The 23496-nt window shown below is 33.3% G+C and overlaps 2 protein-coding genes, 1 long non-coding RNA gene and 4 other non-coding genes across 8 annotated transcripts; 1 reads left to right on the forward strand and 6 right to left on the reverse strand.

Annotated features, from left to right (window-relative positions):
- Positions 1-15017: 15017 nt before the first annotated feature.
- Positions 15018-16326, reverse strand: LOC145011156 (uncharacterized). The gene is made up of 2 exons (XM_078969796.1): positions 15918-16326; positions 15018-15363 (listed from the first exon to the last, which is right to left on the reverse strand). The coding sequence occupies exons 1-2, from the start codon at positions 16158-16160 to the stop codon at positions 15184-15186; spliced, it is 423 nt and encodes a 140-aa protein (XP_078825922.1). The 5' UTR covers positions 16161-16326; the 3' UTR covers positions 15018-15183.
- A 283-nt stretch (positions 16327-16609) lies between these two features.
- LOC145011155 (uncharacterized) lies at positions 16610-20186 on the forward strand. Of its 2 annotated transcripts, none has more exons than XM_078969794.1 (4): positions 16610-16743; positions 17398-17577; positions 17758-18675; positions 19233-20186. In XM_078969794.1, exons 2-4 carry the CDS (start codon positions 17476-17478, stop codon positions 20028-20030), a joined length of 1818 nt encoding a protein of 605 aa, XP_078825920.1. In that variant the 5' UTR covers positions 16610-16743; positions 17398-17475; the 3' UTR covers positions 20031-20186. The 2 variants fall into 2 exon arrangements, with proteins under 2 accessions (XP_078825920.1, XP_078825921.1); XM_078969795.1 differs by having other exon boundaries at positions 17779-18675.
- On the reverse strand, positions 20107-21511 carry LOC145011157 (uncharacterized). Its single transcript, XR_013664030.1, has 2 exons — positions 21446-21511; positions 20107-20460 (listed from the first exon to the last, which is right to left on the reverse strand). It is a non-coding gene; the product is annotated as an uncharacterized LOC145011157 (long non-coding RNA).
- Positions 20613-20714, reverse strand: LOC145013673 (small nucleolar RNA Z43). The gene has a single exon (XR_013665220.1). It is a non-coding gene; the product is annotated as a small nucleolar RNA Z43 (small nucleolar RNA).
- Positions 20764-20850, reverse strand: LOC145013669 (small nucleolar RNA snR60/Z15/Z230/Z193/J17). The gene has a single exon (XR_013665216.1). It is a non-coding gene; the product is annotated as a small nucleolar RNA snR60/Z15/Z230/Z193/J17 (small nucleolar RNA).
- On the reverse strand, positions 20885-20960 carry LOC145013687 (small nucleolar RNA U83). The gene has a single exon (XR_013665234.1). It is a non-coding gene; the product is annotated as a small nucleolar RNA U83 (small nucleolar RNA).
- LOC145013676 (small nucleolar RNA Z43) lies at positions 21177-21278 on the reverse strand. The gene has a single exon (XR_013665223.1). It is a non-coding gene; the product is annotated as a small nucleolar RNA Z43 (small nucleolar RNA).
- Positions 21512-23496: the final 1985 nt, after the last annotated feature.

A 23496-nucleotide genomic window follows, 5' to 3' on the forward strand; every position in this document is an offset into this window, starting at 1 on the left:
ACAATGTGTTGTCTTGCAGTATTGATACAAATACATAAGTAAGTAGGTTAATATAGTTTTAGTCACATTTGAAGAAAAAAAAAAAAAAAAAACTATTGAAGGTTAATTGGCATTTCGGTTAATTTGTTTTTGATTTTGAATACAAAAATATAAAACAATTATAAATTTATAATGGTTGCTAACTAAATAATAAGTTATTAAAATCTAAGTGTTAATCTATAAATTTATATATAAAATGTTAATTAAATAGCTTATTCGGTTTAACAAAAACAATAAAAAGTTAAACAAAACCAAACCATATAAAGTATCTTGATTCGGTTAACCAAACCAAATTAACTAAAAATCAAATACCTAAACCAAATAAACCAAATACCATTTTGTTCGGTTTGGTTATTCCGCTTTGTTTTTTATTACACCCCTAGTTTTATCAATTATTGTGTATGATTGTATCTTGAAAACACATAGCCATCAAACTAAATAATAAAAAGCTAGAAATCGGCTATTTGATGTTCTCCATACAAATTGTTGTGCCCATTCTTAATATTTTAGACAAGATACGACTTAATTCTTTTTCTTTTTGGTTTGGGCATATGTCAGCATTTTCAAGTCTTAAATGGACCGATAGATGTTATAATATGTTCGATTTTGTTATATATGTTTTGACTTTCTTATATAGCTCCTTGCCGGTATCTATTTTTAATAAAATTGTTTTCGTTCCAAAACAAAAAATAGATTGATATTCATGTAATGTGATTATATGAATACTGAAAATGCATGAATTAACTTATTACCAAAAAAAATAAGTTAATATTCATAACCTGCGAGAAGAGCTACTACACACCAACAAAGAAAGACAAATACTACCTAGTTGTTGAATATAATCATCTATGACTTTTTTCGAAGGACTCTTATGTAAAAAGAAAAAGTAGGAGGGCATGAAAGTGCATAACAACATAAAGCAAGGGGTTTAAATACACTTTTGTCACATGGGGCCTTCTTACGCAATGGCGTCAAACGCTTTTCCACTAGACCACAACGCTTCTATCTCGGTTGACGAAAATAACCTTTTCCGTCGTGTTGTATGATTAGATCGTGACCGTTGGATGTTTAATGAGAAAATGGGATTAGTCGATTGGGCAGATGAACGGCGGTGATTATGCGTGATTGAACTGCACCGAATCAGTGGATCCCACGCACCAAACAAATATGGTCACATAAAATATTTAAAAAACCAACCGTTTGGACGTGAAAAAGCCGTTGTGTCAGTGCGTGACTTTTTTGTATTTCCATTTTTACCCCTCGTTAAAGATATAATCCCGTAAATTAAATATAATAACTTTTTTTTGGAATGTTTTGAAACTATTGATTTATTCTAAAACTATAGTTAATAACTTAATAAATTAAGACAGTTCATGTTCTAAATAAAAATGTATTGATGCCGTGGAATGAAAGGTTGCTTTCTGGATTTGATAATCGTTGAGTGTCAAAATCAATTGCTTCTCTGTTGACAACAACCTTATTTCTTAAATAAATAATTGTTCTTTTTAATGATTTAAATGGTTTTTTAGTAATTATGGTATAATCAAAAATGTTTATAATAACCTTGTATGTGGTTTCTAATTTTGATCATTTTTTATTACTGCGAGATATTTGTAATTTCTATCCAAAAATTTCCATATTTGTATATATTTGATCTTTGGTCATTAAATTAAATTTTAATGAAATTACAGTTTCTTGTTTCTTTTTGGAATGCAATCAGGATAATCATGTCTTTTTTTTCTAGTGAGATTCATATCCAGATTTATTCTCCTTTGTGCATTATTAATCATAATAAATATTCAAGTCATTGATTATGTTTACGTATTTGATATAAAAAGATTAACCAATACGCCATAAAGATGGCTACAGCTCAGAAAACCCACCTACAAAACTAAAATACTAATAATAGCAAAAGCATTTTCAATGAAAAAAAAAAAAAACTAACATTTCGTACAAATCATTAGCTGTTTGCATAATTATTATTTGATTGCGTGTTCTATTATTTGTGTAACCGCTTTTTGTGATTGCATGTTTTATTAAAAAAAAAATCAAAATAAATAATTTATTTATTACTAGCTAGTCAACAATGTAACGAACAACCCTTTTTTAAATAAAATTATAATTCTTCTAGAATAAGATGGGTTAGATTAGTTGGATTCAGTTCACTTACCTTTTCTGTGTTTGTTTTGATGGAGAGATTCAACAGATTGGTCCTTTTCAAGCAATTTATCCTTTTTCCAATTGCAACGTGCAACCCTTTGTTATATTATGCTCGTCAAGTGGTTATGTTTTTTCTTTTTTTTTTCTTTATCAAGATAAGTATTTGTCAAAAAAGTTTGACAAAATAATAAAAAGATAAAAGCGTTACGAAACCCTCACATAGCCTGGTTGTAGATATTTTAAGATCCTTTTTTACAGGAGGAAATGACACTACCAATAAAAATGTTTCTAAGGTCTAACCAGAATAGTTACAAAATATATAACGAGTGTTACCAATGTACCAACATAAGTTTGTGTAGACATAAAAAAATTAAAAACTATATATAATAATAAACTACGGTAACCATCCATAGATATACGGTAACCATCCATAGATATCAAATTTATCTAGTCAATAGTCATACTATAGAAGTAAAGGAGACACATTTGGAAACCGTGTTGGGATGTGAAACAACTCTTTCAAAAATAAAATAAGAGGGGTATCGATGACTAAGACAATGTATATATCTCCTTAAACACCTTATGGACAAATATAGAAAAAAAATGGATCTTTGTATGGTGTTTATCAACCTAGAAAAGACTTGTGGTGATGTTTCCTTGGACATGATTTAGAGGGCCCTAGATTCCAAAAAGGTCTCAAGGAGATACGTTAGGGCTATTGTCGGTCTAAAATATGGGTTCGACCCTAGTTACGGATATGAAGTCTTTCTTCGTGAAACCCGACTTCATCATAAATAGTTCTTATACCTACATAATCGCTTTAATATTGAATAAGATGTCTCATGAGATTCAAGGAGATGTGTATTGTTGTATGTTTTTGTCGATAACATTATATTGATGGTAAAGACTATGCTTATATTGAATGGTTGGTTGGATAAATGGAGGCCAATGCTAGAAGAGAAAGGGTTACATATGAACATAATTATGACATAAATATCTTTGGTACAATTTTAGTTGGGAACATAATGATGGAGTGTAAGTTTTTATCATGGATAAGTTTTCTCAATCCCTCAAGGCTTTTCCCAAGCACCTCCTAGATATTAGTAGCGATTCTCAGAGCGCCAAATAGCCCCGAGAAGAAGAGTTTTCGGCTCAAAAGTTCGGCCTGCGTAGAGCCCAATTTCTTGCTAACCTCCCTTGTGAGTGAATTATGCTTACCCTACTTTAAGTATAAATTATGTTTAATTTCATTATCGTTATTATGAACCTATAAACAAGATTTATCAGTGATTCCAAGTCATTATATTGATTGATCTAGTTACGAGGATGATGTCTAGGCTGTGATTTAGTGAGGTGTTTAAAATGGGATTTTTAAACATTATATTTTGTATACCAAACAGACCCTGCCTCCGATATGATCATACCTGGTTGTTCCTTACATGATAGATCTTGAAGTAGACTTTGATTTAATAATGAATCTAGACTAATAATTAGTCGCAATAAAAAGTAGACTAAAACTTAGTGATACTAATACTATGTTACATCAAAGGAAAAGACAATTACTAGAAGCGAAGTGCTGCCTAAATTTCAAGTCGTCACTTTAACAAGTGAGTGCATAATCCTTTTCGTGAACATGATTATAATACAAGTATTAGTAAAAGTATTAAATATATGTTGAAAGTTTATATGTGAGTTATATGCTTCATATCCGGAAATATGTGTTATATGTATATTTGATTGTAACACTCTAAATTTTCAAACAAATTTTTTTCATTTTTAATCACATGAAATCAGTATCACATTTTCTCAAAACCAAAATGTGTCAAATGTCAAAAACACAATTCAACAAACAACAGATAATATCCCAGAATCCTCAACATAGTCTCGAACAGATGTGTACAATCAAGTCGACGCCTTCCTGCGATCCTGAGAAGTACTTGAAACACATATCACATGACACGGTAAGCACAAAACTTAGTGAGTTCCCCAAAATACCACATACACAAATAATAATCCTCTCATGGCTATAACTCGGCATGGACCCTCCGGTCTCATGCGTCTCAGTAAGGACCCTCCAGTCTCACAGCTCGGGTTGGACCCTCCGGTCCTAACTCAGTAAAGCACAAAATAATATAGCATATATCACAAAGACAAAATGCATAATATCGCATAACTCAGTATAAGCACATATGACCCTCCGATCGATAACTCAATAAGACCCTCCGATCACACAGTATTACCGCTCAGGTAAGTATAGTGAGAAGACTCAACTCGAAAGTAAGCAAGTAGATCTAGTACCCCACGAACAGTCTAGTCTCCGCCTACATAATATAATTATCTCTAATAAGCAATTTGTAATAACCACTCCGTGATGCTAAGGTAATCCTCCACTAAATCTCAAAAAGGGTGAAAAGACCATTTTACCCTTCAATGGTCTGTAAAGTCCACAGTTGACCTAACCCTAAAAGTCAACGCTCAAGTCAATAGTTCATGTTGACTAAACTCGTCGAGTGCATCTACGAGACTCGTCGAGTTCCTTGACTTCCTTCGTTTTTCTCAGAAGTATCGGAAAATCCATCTCAACTCGTCGAGTTGTCTCGTCAACTTGTCGACTTGTAACGCATCTAGTCTATCGGGAAAACCCTAGCTGACTCGTCAAGTTGGCCCATGCACTCGTCGAGTCCCTCTAGACCAATTCTCATTCAGACGATTCTAAGTAGAAATAATGACCCGAACTCTAGATCTAGCCTCCCAAGGAAGAAATACCACGAACAGCTGCAAGCTTTACGTCCATGCATGACATCTAGGGCTCGAAATGCCAAAACAAGATCTATATAGGGCTTAATGCATAAAAACGTGTCACCAGCTTGATAAAGCTTGGATCTTTGGGATAGGGTGGAAGTTATTTGGTTCGAAACCAAAAAACCCGAAAACCATATCGAACCGAAATCGATTTCAGACCAAACCATATTAATATTTGGTTTTTGGTTTGGTTTGAGACCAAACCGAATTGTGAATTTGGTTTTTGGTTCGAGTTTCAGTCTCATGAAGTTTAAACCAAACCAAACTGAAAAACCAAATTTAATAAATTAATTAACTTAAAAATATATTATATATTTATATAATAAATAAAAATATTAATTATAAATTAAAAATAATTTTAGCCCATTTACTGTTTTAGCCCATGTACTATTTTACTTAGGGTTAAACTTATTAGCTTCCTGCTTCCCTCACGAAATTCCAATCGTCAATACTCAAAAGTTAAAACTCGATTACTAAATTTTCATTCCCGCTCGTTCATTCAAGCTTCACCCTCACGTAAATCATAATCGATGAGACGACGACGACGCACTAGTGCAACAAAGTCGATAGTCCAGCAGCAGCAACACCTCGAAGTCTCACTCCAGCAACAGTGCAACACCACCTACAATCGATAGTTTCATACTCCAGCAACGGGTAATACTCGATAGTTTATACTCAACCACGCAGTTCCGATTCCATACTAGACTTTTATTTTTTTTCTTTTTCTGTTGGTTTTAGTTTTGGATTCCATACTAGACTTCTGTTTTCTTTTTTTTCTTTTTCTGGTGCTTTTGTTGTACAGTTCCAATTTTTGATGAGATTTTGTGTTGATATATGTTGTAGTTTACTTTTGTTTGATTTTCCTGATATTTGATGATAGTTTATGTTATTTGCTGTGATTTTCTGATCTCAGGTGTGTACGTTAGCAATATCTGAACAAATGAATGGTGGTGAAAGCATCAATAAGGAAACTACAGGTTCTGTAACAAACAATACTAAACAGCAAGGAAAGCGAAAAGAGTATACAAAACGATCAAAAGCTTGGAGACATTTTGTTCACTATTGAAGATGGGCTACAAAAGTGTAAATGTGATCATTGTGGAAAGGTATATAGTTGTTCGTCTTCTACTTGTGGTACATCTACGATACTGACTCATATGAGAAGGTATACATCTAACCCCAAAAATAAACTTGACAATCAATCAACTTTGGCATTTAACACTACCAAAGATGAAGAAAATGGGGAAACTAAAGTTAGTTTAAATGCTTGGAAGTTTTGTCAAGCAAAAAGTAGGAAAGCCATAGTTGAGATGATAATAATAGATGAACTTCCTTTCAAGTTTATAGAAAAAGAAGGCTTCAGGAGATGCATGAAAGTAGTGCAACCCTCACTTGTTATTCCATGTAGAAAGAGAAGATTGTTATCAGTTGTTTCTTGATGAAAAATAAAAGCTTAAGGCTCAACTAAAACAATCAACTCTAAGGATTGGCTTTACAACGGATACTTGGACGTCTGTGCAACGAATCAATTACATGTGTCTCACTGCTCGCTACATTGATGACAATTGGAAGTTGTAAAAAAAAGTTATTAACTTCTGTCCTATTTCAAGCCATTGAGTTATGTTTGGTTGATTGGGGTTTACAAAATATTTTAACAATTACTGTTGATAATGCTAGTAGCAATGATACTGCCATACAATACTTGAAAAGTAAATTTGTGAAATAAGGTAACCTATGTGCTTTAAAAGGAAAATGGACACATGTAAGATGCATGGCACATGTTACGAATTTAGTGATTCAAGATGGGATCAAAGAAACGGGAGGTTCTGTTGATAGTGTTAAAGTTGCGATTCGATATGTTAGGCAATCATCGGCACGTATTAGAAAATTTAAGGATTTTGCTACGTTGGAAAAATTGAATACAAAAGGTCTTTATCCTTGGATATTCCTACTTGATAGATTGGCCAATGAGTGTAGCAGTGATATATGAGAGAGATTTTGATAGATTGGCCAAAGAGGATCTTGCATACAAGATGGAAATTTTAGAGGGGCCTGGTGTACCGTCTTCTTTCGATTGGGACATGTGAAAAGACTAGTAGGTTTCCTTCAACATTTTTATCAATTAACTTTAAGATTTTCAGGCACAAAGTATATCACCTCAAACACTTACTTGGATTCAATTATTTGCATTCATAATGTTTTACAAGAATGTTATTCAAGTGGAGATGATGATTTAAAACACTTACTTGGATATTCATCAATCATCTGGGCAACTGTCCAGGTGAGTTATCTCACTATACCATGTAGTATAATATATATCCACGTATGTTATGACATACAAGTGAGTAAGATAGAGTCAAGAGTATAGCTTATATGTGCTTTTATCTGTAGGACGTAATGTATAGTCTCTATGTATGGTTATGTATGTCGGGTGGGGCTTGCCATGTAGTTAGGCGGGGCCCGTTATGTATGTTGGACGGGGCCCATTAGGTAGTTTGGTGGGGCCCGTTATGTAGTTGGGGTAGGGCCCATTTGTATGTATGTATATGTACTGTTGTATATGGTATCTTGGGGAACTCACTAAGCCTAACGTTTACCTAGTTGTTTATAAATGTTTTTCCGGTACTCATATGAAAGGCAAGGTTCAACTGTATACATGCGTATTCGAAATCATGTTTCTACATTATACTCTAATGTAACTGAACATTTTAATAAATAAAAATGAAAAAATAGGTTGAAAATATGGACGTTACAATGTCGTTATTAATTGCAAAGACATAGATCATTATGTTGTATGTACCCTTAAATGTTAAGATAATTTCTACAAGTATATAGTTTTGTAACCTATAAAACCTATCACTAGAGAACTCAATCCACCCCATGTATCTAAAGAGCTTGATTAGACCTATGTCACAACTGATGGGATTTATAGTTTATAAAATCAATATACATGCGGAAAAATCACTTAAGACTTAACGGTACTTGAACCTATTTGGATCTATGTATTTTAACAACTAATAGCAACATACTTATGAAAACTAAAGAAACCCTAGATGTAATAAAAAATTCTAGCTTAGATTACATACCTTTGATATTGCACTAGTAGACAATATCATTGAATCCCTTATTGACCTTCAGAAAGCTAGCACAAAAAATATGGATGCATCTAGTGGTTCACATCCAAATCCTAAAAACCAGAAGACAACTTTGAGAAAGATGAATGAGGAGATTTTTGAATAGGGTATTCCAAGAAAAGAGATGACCGAAAATCATACCCTAAGGGATCTATTTATACTTGTAAGGTAACCAGGATAAACCCTAATTTGAATTCAAAATAATATTAATTTAATCCAAATCAAGTGGTTATCCTTATCAATACATGAGGCATCTAGAAGCTCCCCAAGGAACCGCCAAACCCTTCCAAGAATGGAAGGATGTATTGCTCAATTGTTGAGCAATGACAGATCAACCCTTGTACCTCGAATTAATTCCAATTGAGCCAAAATTAATTTCAAATTAACTACGACCAATTCTAAATAAATTTAATCAATTTCTAATTAATTTATTAATCATAATAAACTCATAAATCATTTCCTTTTTCTCCAAATGGTATTTTAAACTATTTCTAGTTATAAGGGAAACCCAAAAAAACCTTTGCTTTTAATTACAAGTATAGACCAATTTAGTTATGACCTTAGATACTTAATCCAACAATAGCCTACAACCTAAACCGAACCTATAAAGTCCATTTGGGAACCGTAATTGCTACAATATGGTTGTCTTTGGCACGTCATAGCTAATTGATAAGCTAGCTTATTTTTCGAGGTTTTTTAAGTTGTCATGTTTGACAAGTCAAAAAGTAGCTTATACGATAGCTTTTTAAAAAAGCTACTTATGGCATGTTCGACAAAATTAGCTGGTAGCGGTTAATAGTTAGTGGATAGCGGGTAACGTTTTATTTTGGACCGTTTTGTTGAAAACTTCACTATGCAGTTTTTGATTTTGGAGCGTTTTGTTTAGGCTAAAAGCGAAACGCTCCAGTCACTGAACGAAACTTTGTCTTTTTTAGGATTGTTTTATTAAAAGCTAGAAGTCAGAAGCTCCTAAACGTTGCATGCCAAACACGCCATTAGACTATCTTGTGAGGATTTTTAAATTTTTTTTCCAAATATACCCCTTAATTAATTATAGAAACACATTCATTTAAATGTCATTTTATATACTTCAGCTAACTTTTCAGCTAGTTTTACCAAATGCCTTTTTTATCAGTTAGTTTTTTAGCTATCAGCTAGCTTTTTATTTAACGGCTAACTTTTCAGCTGATAACTTGCTTTCCAGCTAGTACGCCAAACATAGCATGTATGATGTTTGTAAATCTCATGTCCTAACCAAATATGGGATGAAAATAGTTTCCATATTATTGTAAACTTGTTGAGACCATTAGAACCTTGATGATTACTCATTCTTAATGGAAGGCCCTTATTTTGTACCATTGAGCCATTGATAAGCTTTCTCATAGTTTCTTCTCATCCTCTATGATGAGATACTTGTAGGAAAATGATGTAAAATCAATAACCGTAGTTACATGTATTCATGTTCACTCTATTCAACTTACAGGTTATGAATTTGTCATCACATCCCCTTCTTTTAGATCTAACATCTTCTCTCTAAAACACTTCATATTTATCATCACCCCCTCATATTGTGGCTCAGTATCCATATAATTAGGTGACATATCTTCTTAGAGAATACATGATGAATGGTAGTTTTTATGGAGCACATCCAATAAACTCAAAGTTATTCTATCACATACATAAGAAATAACCACCTATAAAGAAAGAATATATATTATGTACAACCAAATTAAGTGCAAATACAGATAATGAAAACATAAGCAACAATATACCTTCTTCAACCACACATAGTTAAGTTACTAGATTTTGATGTTAGCACCATTGTTTGGCATCATCTTGACGGCAACAACTAGTTTTGGAAAATTTACATCCACCACACAACTTTTGTCTAATATAACCACATTTCACATAAATCTTGGAAGTGTTTTCTTCATAGATAGGTTGCGAATAGGTTGGTATTACTAAAATTGTTTCTATTTAGAACCTTTTCAAACCGTTCAACATTCACCAACTTCTACAGTTTCATTTATTGTTTATCAATGGATTAATCAATAGGTGCATTCTGGTCGGCCGAGCATCTAATGATTAGTTGAGGACTAGTATGTGTCTTTACAACATTGTTATTAAGTCAAAAACAATATTATTAACACCCTTACACATATTAAATGTGTATCACTCTCCACCTATATAAATTCTATAAAATACCTGAAAGAGGTTAATAGTGGGGTCAGTCATCTTGGCTTTGCATAAGAGCTTGAAAGTATTTATTCGAAACATTACATTAAGTTTCACTAGGATTAAGTGAATACCATAATGAGTAACAAATCACATAGAAGATCTTAAGTATGAAGATAAAGTCATGTTTCCAAAAATGTGGAATACATACCAACCTTACCCAGGAAGTGCATCCTTCATTGAGTCGACTCAGGCATAATGGCCCCAACCATGGGGTACAAGCCCAAAAATTTCCCTATGATCATATCTAATTTATGAGGAGTCATGGTTGAATGCACTTCACTCATACCCTCACTGGTTACATTCTTGTTGGAAATATTCTTCTACCAATAGAAGCCTTGAATAAGGAAATAATAAAGTATTGTTGGAGGGAAAAAATGTGTAAGGAAATGAGAGAAAACTTCATTTATTTATAACCAGCGCGATGCTCAATTTATTCGCACGCCTACTACCATGATCCAACATTGTATGACAAATCGTGACGAGATTCCTTTTATGATTTGGACTTATGCATGCCAATATTTTTGGTTGAAGATTATCTAAGATTGTATTCATTAAATGGTTTGAAGTTTGAAATTAGATGTGTTAGACAAACACTTAAAGTTTGAAGTTGGAACCACAAATGTATGGTGTTTAAAGGTAGAAAGTCAAACAAAATGTGTTTGAAGAAGAAAAAAAAATAGATCTGAGGTCTAAAGTGTTGAAGCAAGAGGCGAAGGTCAAGGCCATGAAACCGAGTTCGGCGCCACACATTTCAAGTCCATGATTGGCGATCCATGATTGGCGAGTCAATTTGACCGATATTCATCCATTATGATCCAATTCTAATTAACAAAATATATGTTTTTTTTACCCAAATATTGTTTGTAAATACATAAAAAGAGATGTTAAACGTGTTAAACTCTATATAATTTTGAGTAAATTACACGAATGGTCCTTATGGTTTAGGGTAATTTGCATATTTGATCACTAACTTATTTTTTTAACTTAGAAAGTCCATGTTGTTTGTTTTTTTTATGCATTTGGTCTCTGTTTTACCTAAAAAAACTATTTTACTCTTAATTTTTTAACTTATTTAAATAAACACACCCCTAGCTACCTTACATATCTTATTATTTTCTTTATTTAAATAATAGTCTTTTTAGGAAGATAGGGACCAAACGCGTAACAAAAACAAACATAAGGGACCAAACGTGTAAAAAACAAACAGTAGGGACCTTCCGAATTTAAAAATAAGTTATGAACCAAACGCGAAAATTACTCCAAACCGTAGGGATCATTCGCGTAATTTACTCTATAATTTAAACTTTGCCTCCATGATTCTCCTATTATTCTCTCTCCACGTATATTGATTTTACCACGGAAGATATCATTTGGTCTCGTTCCGAAATACAACTAACCGATTTATTTAATGTCATACGACACCAATATCAAATCAAATTATATTGACTAATGAAATAAAACCAAAAACTCATTTATGCAGTAGTTCCACACAACTCTAGTGGAAGTTCCAAACCAAATCCCTAAATTCTAAACATAAAGACAAGCAACTCGAGTGAATGATCTATTCCAAAGCTCTAAGCCTCTAACCACTAAATAATACGAAAAACCAACTCCAATGTCTCTTCGAAAAGTCAAAATATAATATATTTTTTCAGAGGAAGACAAAATTGCTCAAAATATGAAGGGATATTATTCAGTCATCTAAAAACTAAAAAGTTAATTTATTATCTTAACTCATTTGTTTAACTTCAGTTTAATGAATTTGTATTTCACAAATTTATGTATTCTGACTATTTTTAAAGGGTATATGCCACCCCGAAATAAGAAACTGAATTTTAACAATTACAATTAATAGTCAAAACTTCATCCACTATTTTAGCAATTACAAATTTACAATTTAATAGTTCAAACTTCAAGTTCATCCCCATTCCCCAAAAATAAAAATAAAATGAACTAGGCCCTAGACCATTATCCATGAGTAGGGGTGCAAACGAGCCGAGCGAGCCCGAGCCTGGCCAGGCTCGGCTCGGGCTCGTTTAAGTTATATGAGGCTCGAGCTCGAGCTCGGCTCGATTCGAGCTTTCTTGTACTGAGCTCGGATCGAGCTCGTATCGAATTATCGAAGCTCGGTTCGGGCTCGGGCTCGACTCGTTTTTTATCTGACGTGCCTAAATAAGCTTAAGCTCGGCTCGAGCTCGTTAAGAAGCTCGTTTACTAATACCCTAAATCCGTAATTCCTCTAATATATTTTTATTTTAATATATATAAATAATAATGAATTATATTATGTAAAGGCTCGTTTAGGCTCGCGAGCCTAATCAAGCTTAATGACATAGGCTCGAGCTCGAGCTCGTTTAATAAACGAGCTTAATTTTAAGCTCGAGCTCGGCTTGGGCTCGTTTAAAACCGATTTCGAGTCGAGTTTTTAACGATTCGATCCCGAGTAGCTTGGCTCGTTTGCACCCCTATCCATGAGCCAATCAAGCCAACTAGTATTTACCATTTGGAAATTTTCTTCTTGGGCTTTTTCTTTTGTCATAGTTATAACTTCTCACTTCGTAAAATTATTTTCATATGTGATTCATCATTGGGTTGGGTCGATGAAGTTTTATTTGTTGATTATATAAAATTAAATATTATTAATTTTAGATTTGGGTTTAGGACTATAAGTTAAATATAATATATTGTTTATTTACTAATTTAACAAATAAAATAACGAAATTAAGCAAAAAAATCGTATAAACAAAATAATTAAACAAGTCAACAATATGTTTAGTTTGTGACACCCATGTACCTACCTGGATAGATTTTCCCAAAATATGTAAGTTGTCAAATTAGTTTGATAAACTTAAATTCCAAATTCTATGACTATACATTTAAACTTGTCAATATTTAATCGGCGGAAATCGTGGTAAAAATGGTTAAACCATAGCCCTTTATACAACTGTCTAAGTGAACTTTGTCTGAGGTCATCATGCTTCATATTTACAATATTTTTTGAGATATCTTCATATTTTTATTTCTATCAAGATAAGTATCAATTTTAAAAGATGTAATTAAAAGTAAATTAGTGGTAAATTAAATATCTTCATATTTTTATTTATATCAAGACAAGTATCAATTTTAAAAGATGTAATTAAAAGTAAATTAGTGGTGTATTGTTCCTATGTTATTATTATATATAAGTAGAAAGATACGTAAGAACAAAATGTAGAAGAGTATTTAATTTTTTATATTTTTTTTGGGTAAATTAAAAAATTGGTCCCTGATGCAAGTTTCAAATTGTACGTTAAATTCATATTTTTTAAAAATCAACTCAGGCTATCCATTATAAGTTTAAATTCATATTTTTTTAAAATCAATTCAGACTATCCATTATAAGTTAAATGTTGCACGTTTAGTCTCTGATAAACCTTAAATGTCTATATTGCCCTTTCTTATTTCTTCTTTGATTTTATATTTTTATTGGTTTGTTTATTATTTATAATATAAAAATTAAAAGAGGGTTCACTAACACCAACCCTTACTCTACTATCACCACACCCTCTCCATCTTGCTTCTCCTCAACATCCTTCCCCCCTCTCTCTGCAAATCCATTGAAGAAAAGAAGTTTGTAACCATCATCGGAAATCTGGATCATTATGACCGTCTCTCTCTCTCTCTCTCTCTCTCTCTCTCTCTCTCTCTCTCTCTCTCTCTCTCTCTAGAAATCACGACATTAACAACGGGGTAAAAGACGATGGCGTTCTAGATCTGAGACGATCCAATTGTTAACGAAGTTCATATCTATATCGATATTGGTGCAAAGGTGGGAAGATTTGGGTGGGAGGTAGCTTACGGTGATGGTACAAAGACAGTGATGTGCCGGTGGCGATGACAGTGGTGGTGTTCTGCAAATCATTTTCACCATCACCTCTAGTAGTGGTGGTGTTATTTTGGCAATGTCCCTCGCCTACCTTCTTTCACATCTCTTAGAGATGAACGTAGACGTCGCCTCCAACCTCCTTCACCTCCATTAGAGACGCCACAACCTTCACCTCTATCTGTTAATGTGAACCTAAAATCCCAGATGCAAAAATCTCAAACGAACGAAATCCTAAATAAATTGAAACACGAATCCTACATCTTCTTCTCTGAAATAGAAATCTACCGATTTCAGGTTGCAAAAAATTAATAGCCTTCGGTTTGAGAAATCATTTCAAAAATTGGTTTCTGGGTGGGTGTGGTTATTGTTTATGGCGGATGATACTCAAGAACATAGTTAACATAGGAAGAAAATAGGGAGGGGTTGAAGGTGGATTGATGGGGTGTGATGGTTCACATTTTTTTTTATATATTAAAAATAATAAACAAACTAAAAAGAAATCAAAAAACAAATGGAGAAAGCCAGTACAATCATTTCAGGTCAAATAGGAACGAAACATGCAAGTTTCAAACATATATCAAGGACAACCCGAGTTAATTTTTGAAAAAAGAGACTCATCGTATATTTTAACGCTCAAACGAGGGACGAATCGAATCGTGTAATTTACTCTATTTTTTTTAATGTTTTAAAACCTTGGAATTCCTAAAATAAACAATATTTTTGAATTAGCTAGGTTTTAAACCCTGGAAATTTTAGAATTCTCCACCTCAACCAGTATCTTTCGGGTTGCATTTTTAAGAATTTTTCCATAACAAAAACCAAGAATCATCGTTTAGCCATACAACGTCTCCTAACGACCATTAACTTCTTTTCAAATTTCAACCTATCTATCTCACAATTTAAAGAGCACAAAAATGGATGAACGAATCTAAGACCATGTTTAGTTTACTTGTCTGATTGTTCTTTATCAGGATCCTCTTCCTCTTCTTCCTTGTTCTCTTCCTCATCTTCTTCCTCATCTTCTGCAGGAGGGTCATATGGTGATGGTGGTGGCAATGGAGTTTTCATTGGACTAAACTGTGGAAATATATCAGGTCTTCTTCCTGGTTTTGGCCTTTCCCATTCCTGCCACAATTCACTACATGTTTCATTCATACTATTCAAATCCAAATCACACAATGTTTTATGCATCTCATTTGAATATGCAAAGTTCAAGAAACAATTCCAAGAGCAACTTGAACAAATCTTTATTGTGGTTACATTTAGGGTTTAGGGACCTAGGATGATAAATGTGGTTGCTTTTTATGCTATTATTCAAGGAGATGCAAGAATAACTGTGTTTTTGTTCAAGAACAGAATTGTTGGGTGTCGGATAAGATTAGGGTTTTTGAGATAAAGCTGAAAATGGGGATTTATGGTAAAATTAGTGTTCATCCTCCACATGTTGCTTCAAGAAAACTAGTATTATGCAAAAACTATCTTCTTAGAAATGAGTAAATTCAGCTTCTAACATCATACAAGCTTGTATTGGATACTATCAATTAAACAATCCCAATCTACGGTTATGCCTTTTACTTTCATAAATCAATTGATGAAGAACTACGAAGAAGATGTCGACAAATAATTAGAACCCTAAATTTCTACACATAGACAGATAGAAAGAGGGAAAAGAAACATACCACAGGGAAATCAAGAGGGTTCCGACGAGTCAATTTCTCTTCGTCTGGGGCCATACAAACAACCATCGCCGCCGACGCCGTCCGATGAGCGGAAGCACATCTTGGAAACCTCGAAATTGATGAAGGAGCTATGGATGATGATGAAGATAGTCTTGAAGTTCCTGTAACAAGCGATGAAGATGGCGGAGATACCGAAGTCAAACAAGGTGTGAAGGAACGCACGGAGGTGTAAATCGCCGCCATATCTCAATTCTTCTCGCAAATCAATGCAAATGAAAAGATAATCAGAAGTACGAACCCACACCTACCACAACTACCGCCGCCGCAAACCACCGCCACCAACTAACTGCCTTTCTACGGAGGTTTAAGAGAGATAAATCTCCGTTAGCAACTACTCTATCCACAGGGGTAAAGTTTGAGTTTTTTTCAAGAAGCGATAAGAGTGAATTACATGAATGGTCCTAAACTATTGGTTTATTTACATTTTCGGCCCCGAACAAAAAGTTTCACTTTTTAAGTAATGTAAGGACTGTTTTTGTAAATTAAAGGCGTGGGATTTCAATCTTGAACACTTTTCTGAAGGGTAAAAAGCAAGACGTGGCCAAATAAGCTCCAGAAAATATGAAAAAGAAACAGGGTATTTATTTGTTCATTTCATTAGCAACCTCAAAAAAATTCAAAACTAATTTTAAATTTTCTTGATAATATTTGTGGATAAGATTTCACCTAAATGAGAGTAGACAACGATTTCTTACATGCAAAAAACATATATTCATCTTCCATCATGCATACCCAGTCTCCCTTGCATCCTGCTTCACTCAAACAGGTATTCTCTCTCTACAATCAAGTTTCAATCTGCACATTTTGCTCGATATTTGATTCTTTGATGTAAAAAGCTTTGTTCTTTAAGGGTTTTATTCAATTCCGATACGCATTTTAGGTTTATTTGCTTCATTTCAAAATTAAAAATGAAATCTTGGATTAGGATTGGATGATTAGAGTTCAGTTTCCATGATTCTTGGAAATGAAGAAGAGTGGACCTATTTTAGCAAATTAAGTGTCAATTAGCACATTTTTCTTGATATTTTGTTCTTTGATGATTAAAGCTCTGTTCTTTGAAGGTTTTTTTCATTTTCCAATAAGAATTTTGGGTTTATTTGTTTCATTTCATGTTTAAAAACGAAATCTTGAAGTAGGGTACGATGATTATAGTTCAATTTCCATCATTCTTGGACATGAAGAATAACTGAACCTAGAGTTGAGGAATTGGGTCATTCTGAACAAGCAAAGAGTCTTTATGTTTGTAAAAATCTTTCTAGGGCTATTAGATGAAGTTGACAATGAGGGCATTCTAGTCTTTTACACAAACAAGTAACTTAGAGCATGTCATATCCTGAATGGGGTCTTCTTGAACATTACATTCATAGAATCTTGCATTTTCATGTCATGTTTCACTTACTTTCTTACTGATTCTCTTTAGGATCTCCCAAGAAGAATAAGATCATGAACTTGAGGTGAAAGTTTGTTTCATAAAAATAGAGAATCATTTTCATGTGAAATGGGAGAAAATGGTAAAGAAAGGTTACATTCTGTCATCATCAAGAAGCACCGAAATGGACCAATCACAAGCAAGTCAAAGATTCAAGCATCAACTACCATGGTACATCAAAACTTAAAATCCATCTTCTTATCTTTCTCCTTTATCTAACATGTTATCAAACCAAGATCAAGAAACGTCTAGTAAGAGAAAACGAATGAACTCCATCATATTGTAAACCTAAAAAAAAAAACTATCAAAAAGTTGTGTCTTGTTAAGTTTGATGATATGTATACATTGTAGGAAACACATCTTGATGAAAAGATCCATTCGGGAACAGTTTCAGCAGTTGTAAGTTCAAGAACTCAATCACGTTGCAACATCTGCATGGAAGAAAAAAACAACAGTTGCCAAATAGTTCGATCAAGAACAAAACTAATGAAGATCTTGATCGAAAGAAAAAAGCCACAAGAAGTCCAATCAATCATGAAAGATTTAATCGAAGATGGACACATTCCAACTTTAGTCACATACACAACTCTCCTAGCAGCTTTAACACTCCAAAAACGTTTCAATTCCATTCCATCTCTCCTTTCAAAAGTCGAATCCAATGGCTTAAAACCCGATTCCATCTTCTTCAATGCCATCATCAACGCCTTTTCTGAATCCGGAAACATGAAAGAAGCCATGAAAATGTACAAGAAAATGAAGGATAGTGGATGTAAGCCAACAACAAGTACTTTAAACACTTTAGTTAAAGGACTTGGAATCATTGGGAAACCCGAAGAATGTTTAAAGTTATTGGAAATAATGACAGTTGAAGAGAAAGTGAAGCCGAATGATAGAACGTTTAATATTATCGCTCAAGCTTGGTGTAGTAAGGGGAATATTATAGAAGCTTGGAATGTTGTGGATAAGATGGTTGTTTTTGGTATAAAGCCTGATGTTGTGACGTATAATACGATTGCAAAAGCTTATGCGATGAATGGAGATACGTATAGAGCTGAAGAGATGATTTTTCAGATGCAGTATCATAAAGTGGCGCCAAATAAACGAACGTGTGGGATTATAGTTAATGGGTATTGTAGAGAAGGTAATATGATGGATGCTATGAGATTTGTTTATAGGATGAAGAATCTTGGAGTGCCTCCAAATGATGTTGTCTTCAATTCGCTCATCAAAGGGTTTCTTGATACTTCAGATTCTGATGGAGTTGATGAGGTATGCATGTATGTATATGTGTATGTATGTATGTATACATGTTTACAAGTGCCAACTAAACAATATACGAAGAACTATATAATCACTTATACTTTATTTTTCAAATCAAGAATCTTGAATTTAAGAAATCTATTATGTGATCTGCCCTTTTAATTTTCAGGTTTCAAGAATCTTGAATTTAAGAAAATCTAAAAATGGGTTCTTGAATTTTCATGTCAACAATCTTGAATTTAAGAAACCTATTATGTAATTTTCCGTTTTACTTTTGAGCTTTCAAGAATCTTGAATTTAAGCAATCTAAAAATGGGTTCTTGAGTTTGCAATCTATTATGTAATTTTCCCTTTTAATTTGAGCTTTCTAGAATCTTGAATTTAATAAATCTAAAAAAGGGTTCTTGAATTTTCAAATCAAGAATCTTGAATTTAAGAAATCTAAAAATATGTTAAAGATCATCAAAAACTGATTATGTTCACATGAATCTTGAATTTAACAAATCTAAAAATGTCTTCTTGATCAAGCTCATGAAACTGATTATGTTTTACATGAAATCTCTTAGGCACTAAAGTTAATGGATGAATTCGGGGTGAAACCAGATGTGATTACATTCAGCACAATTATGAATGCATGGAGTTCAGTAGGATTAATGGAAAAATGTCAAGATATCTTTGACGAAATGATGAAAGCTGGAATAGAACCAGACATTCATGCATTCAGTATCTTAGCAAAAGGCTATGTCCGAGCTGGAGAACCCAAGAAAGCCGAATCACTTTTGCAAGTTATGAAAGAATCAAACGTAAGCCCAAATGTTGTCATCTTCACTACTATCATTAGTGGATGGTGTAGTTTAGGAAAGATGGATTATGCTATGAGGGTTTTCAATGAAATGGGCAAAATGGGTATTTCACCTAATTTGAAAACCTTTGAAACTTTGATTTGGGGGTATGGAGAAGCAAGACAACCATGGAAAGCCGAAGAGTTGTTGCAGATCATGGAGGAAAAAGGGATTGCTCCACAGAACAACACTATTGAGCTTGTTGCAGATTCATGGCGTGCTATTGGTGTTAACAACGAAGCTCAAAGGATCATGGATCATGTTGAAGAAGAAGATAATGATGATTATAATGAAAATGACGATGGAATACTTGATTCGGGTGTGAAATCAAGAAGCAGAATTGTGGTCAAAAGGTCAAAGTTTTCACCAGAAAGCTTGAGTAGTGAGACAAGAAAGCCGATTTTGATTGCACATAGTTGTCGATTTGGGGTGAAAGCCATGACAATGTTTCAGAAAGAGGTTAAAGTTAAAGTACAATTTGCATTTTCAGGGCATATGAACAGTTACAAATTGGTGTTTTGAGGTTAGTAAACTATGGATATGAAGTAGAAAGCCTCTTGAAGTGATTATGAAGACTTTGTAATCAAGAATTGTGTAATTTCTGTATAAAGAATGCCTAGATTCATACACATTGTATTCCCATCTCAACACAAGAAGTTATGTACATGTTCTTTGATCTATTGTCTCTTCTAAAGTTGAATCAAAATATTAAATTTGTTTACTTAAGAGATACATAGAGAATCCATATCAGCAGCTTTCACAAAACCTCACATTTACACAAAACATATAAAGTAAATATCTTGAATATCTGCTCTGATGATATGTGCTTAACACGAACACTTTCGAACATAGGCGTCTTGAATACCAATTGCTTTCTTCACACAGACCCCCTCTTGAGATGCAACAAATACCAAACAATAACAAAATGAAGATATGTAAACAAAACCTTATGCTGAAAGAATCAAGAAATAAGGCATCATTGATAAGAATTACAACATGAATAAATTCAGACATATGCTTGTCATTGTGTAAGATTTTCTTAATCACTTGCCAAGAAAAATTGAAATTGAACAAACAGATAAAAAGCATAAAATCAGTAAATTGGGATTCAGTTTATGGGTGGTGATATAACAGAGTGGTCGGCAAGGTGATTATTCATCACCATTACGACGAACGAGACCTTATCACATGTAGTCGTCATTATCCCTTCTCAATCGATTTAAAATTAATAAATAAATAAATAAAACGGAATTTTAGGGTTCATCAGATAGGAGCGAAAGACTAAAAAGATGTTTAATCATATAGTATCATTTGAACTATGCAAAATCATCACTTGAACCTCTCAATTTCCACTAACAGATAAGGAAAATTCAAAACGCCTCAGAAGGAAGGCAGTATTTTGTGTAATCATGATTCATTCTTACGCAAACATCAATACAATCATCATTGGCTGGTGAAAAAAACAAAAAGATACAAAATTCCATGGCCTCATAGAGAAGATTAGATTTAACAACATGGTTAAGTTCAGACATATGCTTGTCTTTAATTTAGAATTTAATCATCGGCCATTTCCAGAAAAACTCAAATCAATGAGAACATTGAATTAAGAAGTAAATATAATCAATTAAAGACATTTGTGCAAGACTTTCATGGAAGAAAGAAATCAATTGGCTCAGTTTATGGGTGGTGATATAACAGTTTGGTCGGCAAGGTGATTATAAATCACCATTACGACGAACGAGACCTTATCACATGGAGTCGTCATAGCCCTTTTAATGAAAAAACTGAAAACCTCGTAAGAGCGATTCGATCAAATTGGATAAGAACAAAACCAGCTCGAAAATTACAAATGGAGAAAACGGATAAGAAGTTTTTGACATAAAAATGGTGTTATGGAAGACTAGAAAAGAGTAGGTACGTTAACAGAAAGGTCTAACCTTCGATAAAGAACCCTAATCGATAAACCCTAGCCGTTAGAAATAGAGAATGGAGATTGGCTATGAAATCTGATTAGTTATGCGTTTCTACTTATAGAAGGATCCTACGGTTTCGTTGCAATTAAAGGACCCGAATCGGGGCCCCGATAGGATTGTTTGGGCTGTCTGGCCCGTTTTATCTAGTCCAACTACTTTATCTTATTGGTTACTATTAGGTTTAAACCCGTACGGTTGATAAATTTAAATAGATTTACAATTTTTATTGTTTAATAAAATAAGATATCAAAGTTTAGGAAAAATTAAGAATAATGATTTTGTAATTAACATAAATAAATCAAAAACAATAAAAATATTACAAATCAATTAATTAAAATGATGGATGAAATGTGATTTACAAATACTAAATAAAATAAAAGATGCTACAAAATAACTATTTATAGATTCCCGAAAACTTTATTATAAATAATATTAAAAGTTTTATTTGTGAGACTATCATTCTTATCTAAAATTAACAATTTTAATCTCTCTCTGCTTTGAACTCTATATAATACAACATACAATATGTCATGTGAAAAAACGAGATCTTTAATAAACAAACCAACATTGGATAATGAACTTATTAATGGTCATTGCAAAACATACAGCCAATGAAAATTGTTTTCATTGGAATTTGAAGGGAATTTTCTTTTCTAATGGAGTTAAAGACATTCTTGGAATAAAATAGTGATTTCCAATATTAGGTTCAGATATAATATGTGCCTCGATAACACGTTTGCCCAATGATATCACGTGGAGTCTTGTCCTATTACATAGACTATTTTTCTGATCAATATTTCTCAGCAACACAACTGGAACACCGGTTTTTAAAACTAACTTATGGTTTGGTAAACCTGATACTTTCAGACCATTTAAAACATCAGTTTATATAAATTTGCCTCAAACTGATAATGGACAAATTGAAATTGATATATACTATTTGAACTTAAATATTCAATCTCATCTCGTGGAAACTTCGATAACAAACGGTCGTTTATTTCCTACACCACTTCATTCTTTGGAGCAAGTATTACTTTTTCTTGAAAATAGTTTGTAGTGTTGTACTTTTCCAAAATCAAAGGTATACAAACTCGATTAATGAACCTATATGATCATGTGGATCATTAATGAGAATATCATCCAGAATATCAATAATCGTTTCGTCGTTGTTCATACCACCAAGTTTGCATTCTCTTATATCCAATAGCCATTTTGCAAAATCTCTAATTTTTTCTATAGCAGAATGATCCCTTCCAATAGTTAGGCTCATGTTTTTTGTTAATTTACGGATTTTGCATTGTTTCCATAAATATTAAGAACTCAAAGAAGCATTAACAATGTTATATCGACTCCCACCATGAATAACATGTAGAATTTGCCTGAAATCTCCTCCAAAAACAATAAATTTCCCTCCAAACAGAATATTTGTGTTGATAGAATTTTCAGACCTTAATATATCTTTCAAACTTCGATCTAAAGTCTCGAATCCATGCTTATGGATCATAGGTGCTTCATCCTAAATTATCAAATCTTCTGAAAGGACAACTCATTTGGTCTTAGAGTAACTCATACTCATTAAGTCTAATAAAATGGACTAAAAACTCATGAAACTTCTAATGGAAAGGTATTAACAAAATAAAATTCAAGATCGAAGCTTTATGCCTTCTAGAGCTTCCCAAGAAGGCACATATCCCAGATCCACAAGCTTACTTCCACAACAAGGCTCCTTAATATATCTTCTTTCTTCCTTCAACACACCAAGAACATGCACTTAAGCTCAAAACACACACTCAAAGGATTAAGGTTTGCGAAAACATCTCAAAGGGAGTGGAGGTTGAAGAGGTGAATGAAAATGAGGTTATAAGGATGGTTATATATGAGCTCAACCCTAAAATTTAGGGTTTCCAATCCTGGCGAGTACGCCTTGCATACGCTAAAGCCTAGGTTACTAGGGCACGCCCTAGTAGGTTAATCGTACACACGTACGCATGGCGTACTCCCAGCCTTTTCAATTT

This window comes from Lactuca saligna, chromosome 8 (assembly GCF_052625555.1).
Source record: "Lactuca saligna cultivar CGN05327 chromosome 8, ASM5262555v1, whole genome shotgun sequence".
Lineage (NCBI taxonomy): Eukaryota > Viridiplantae > Streptophyta > Magnoliopsida > Asterales > Asteraceae > Lactuca > Lactuca saligna.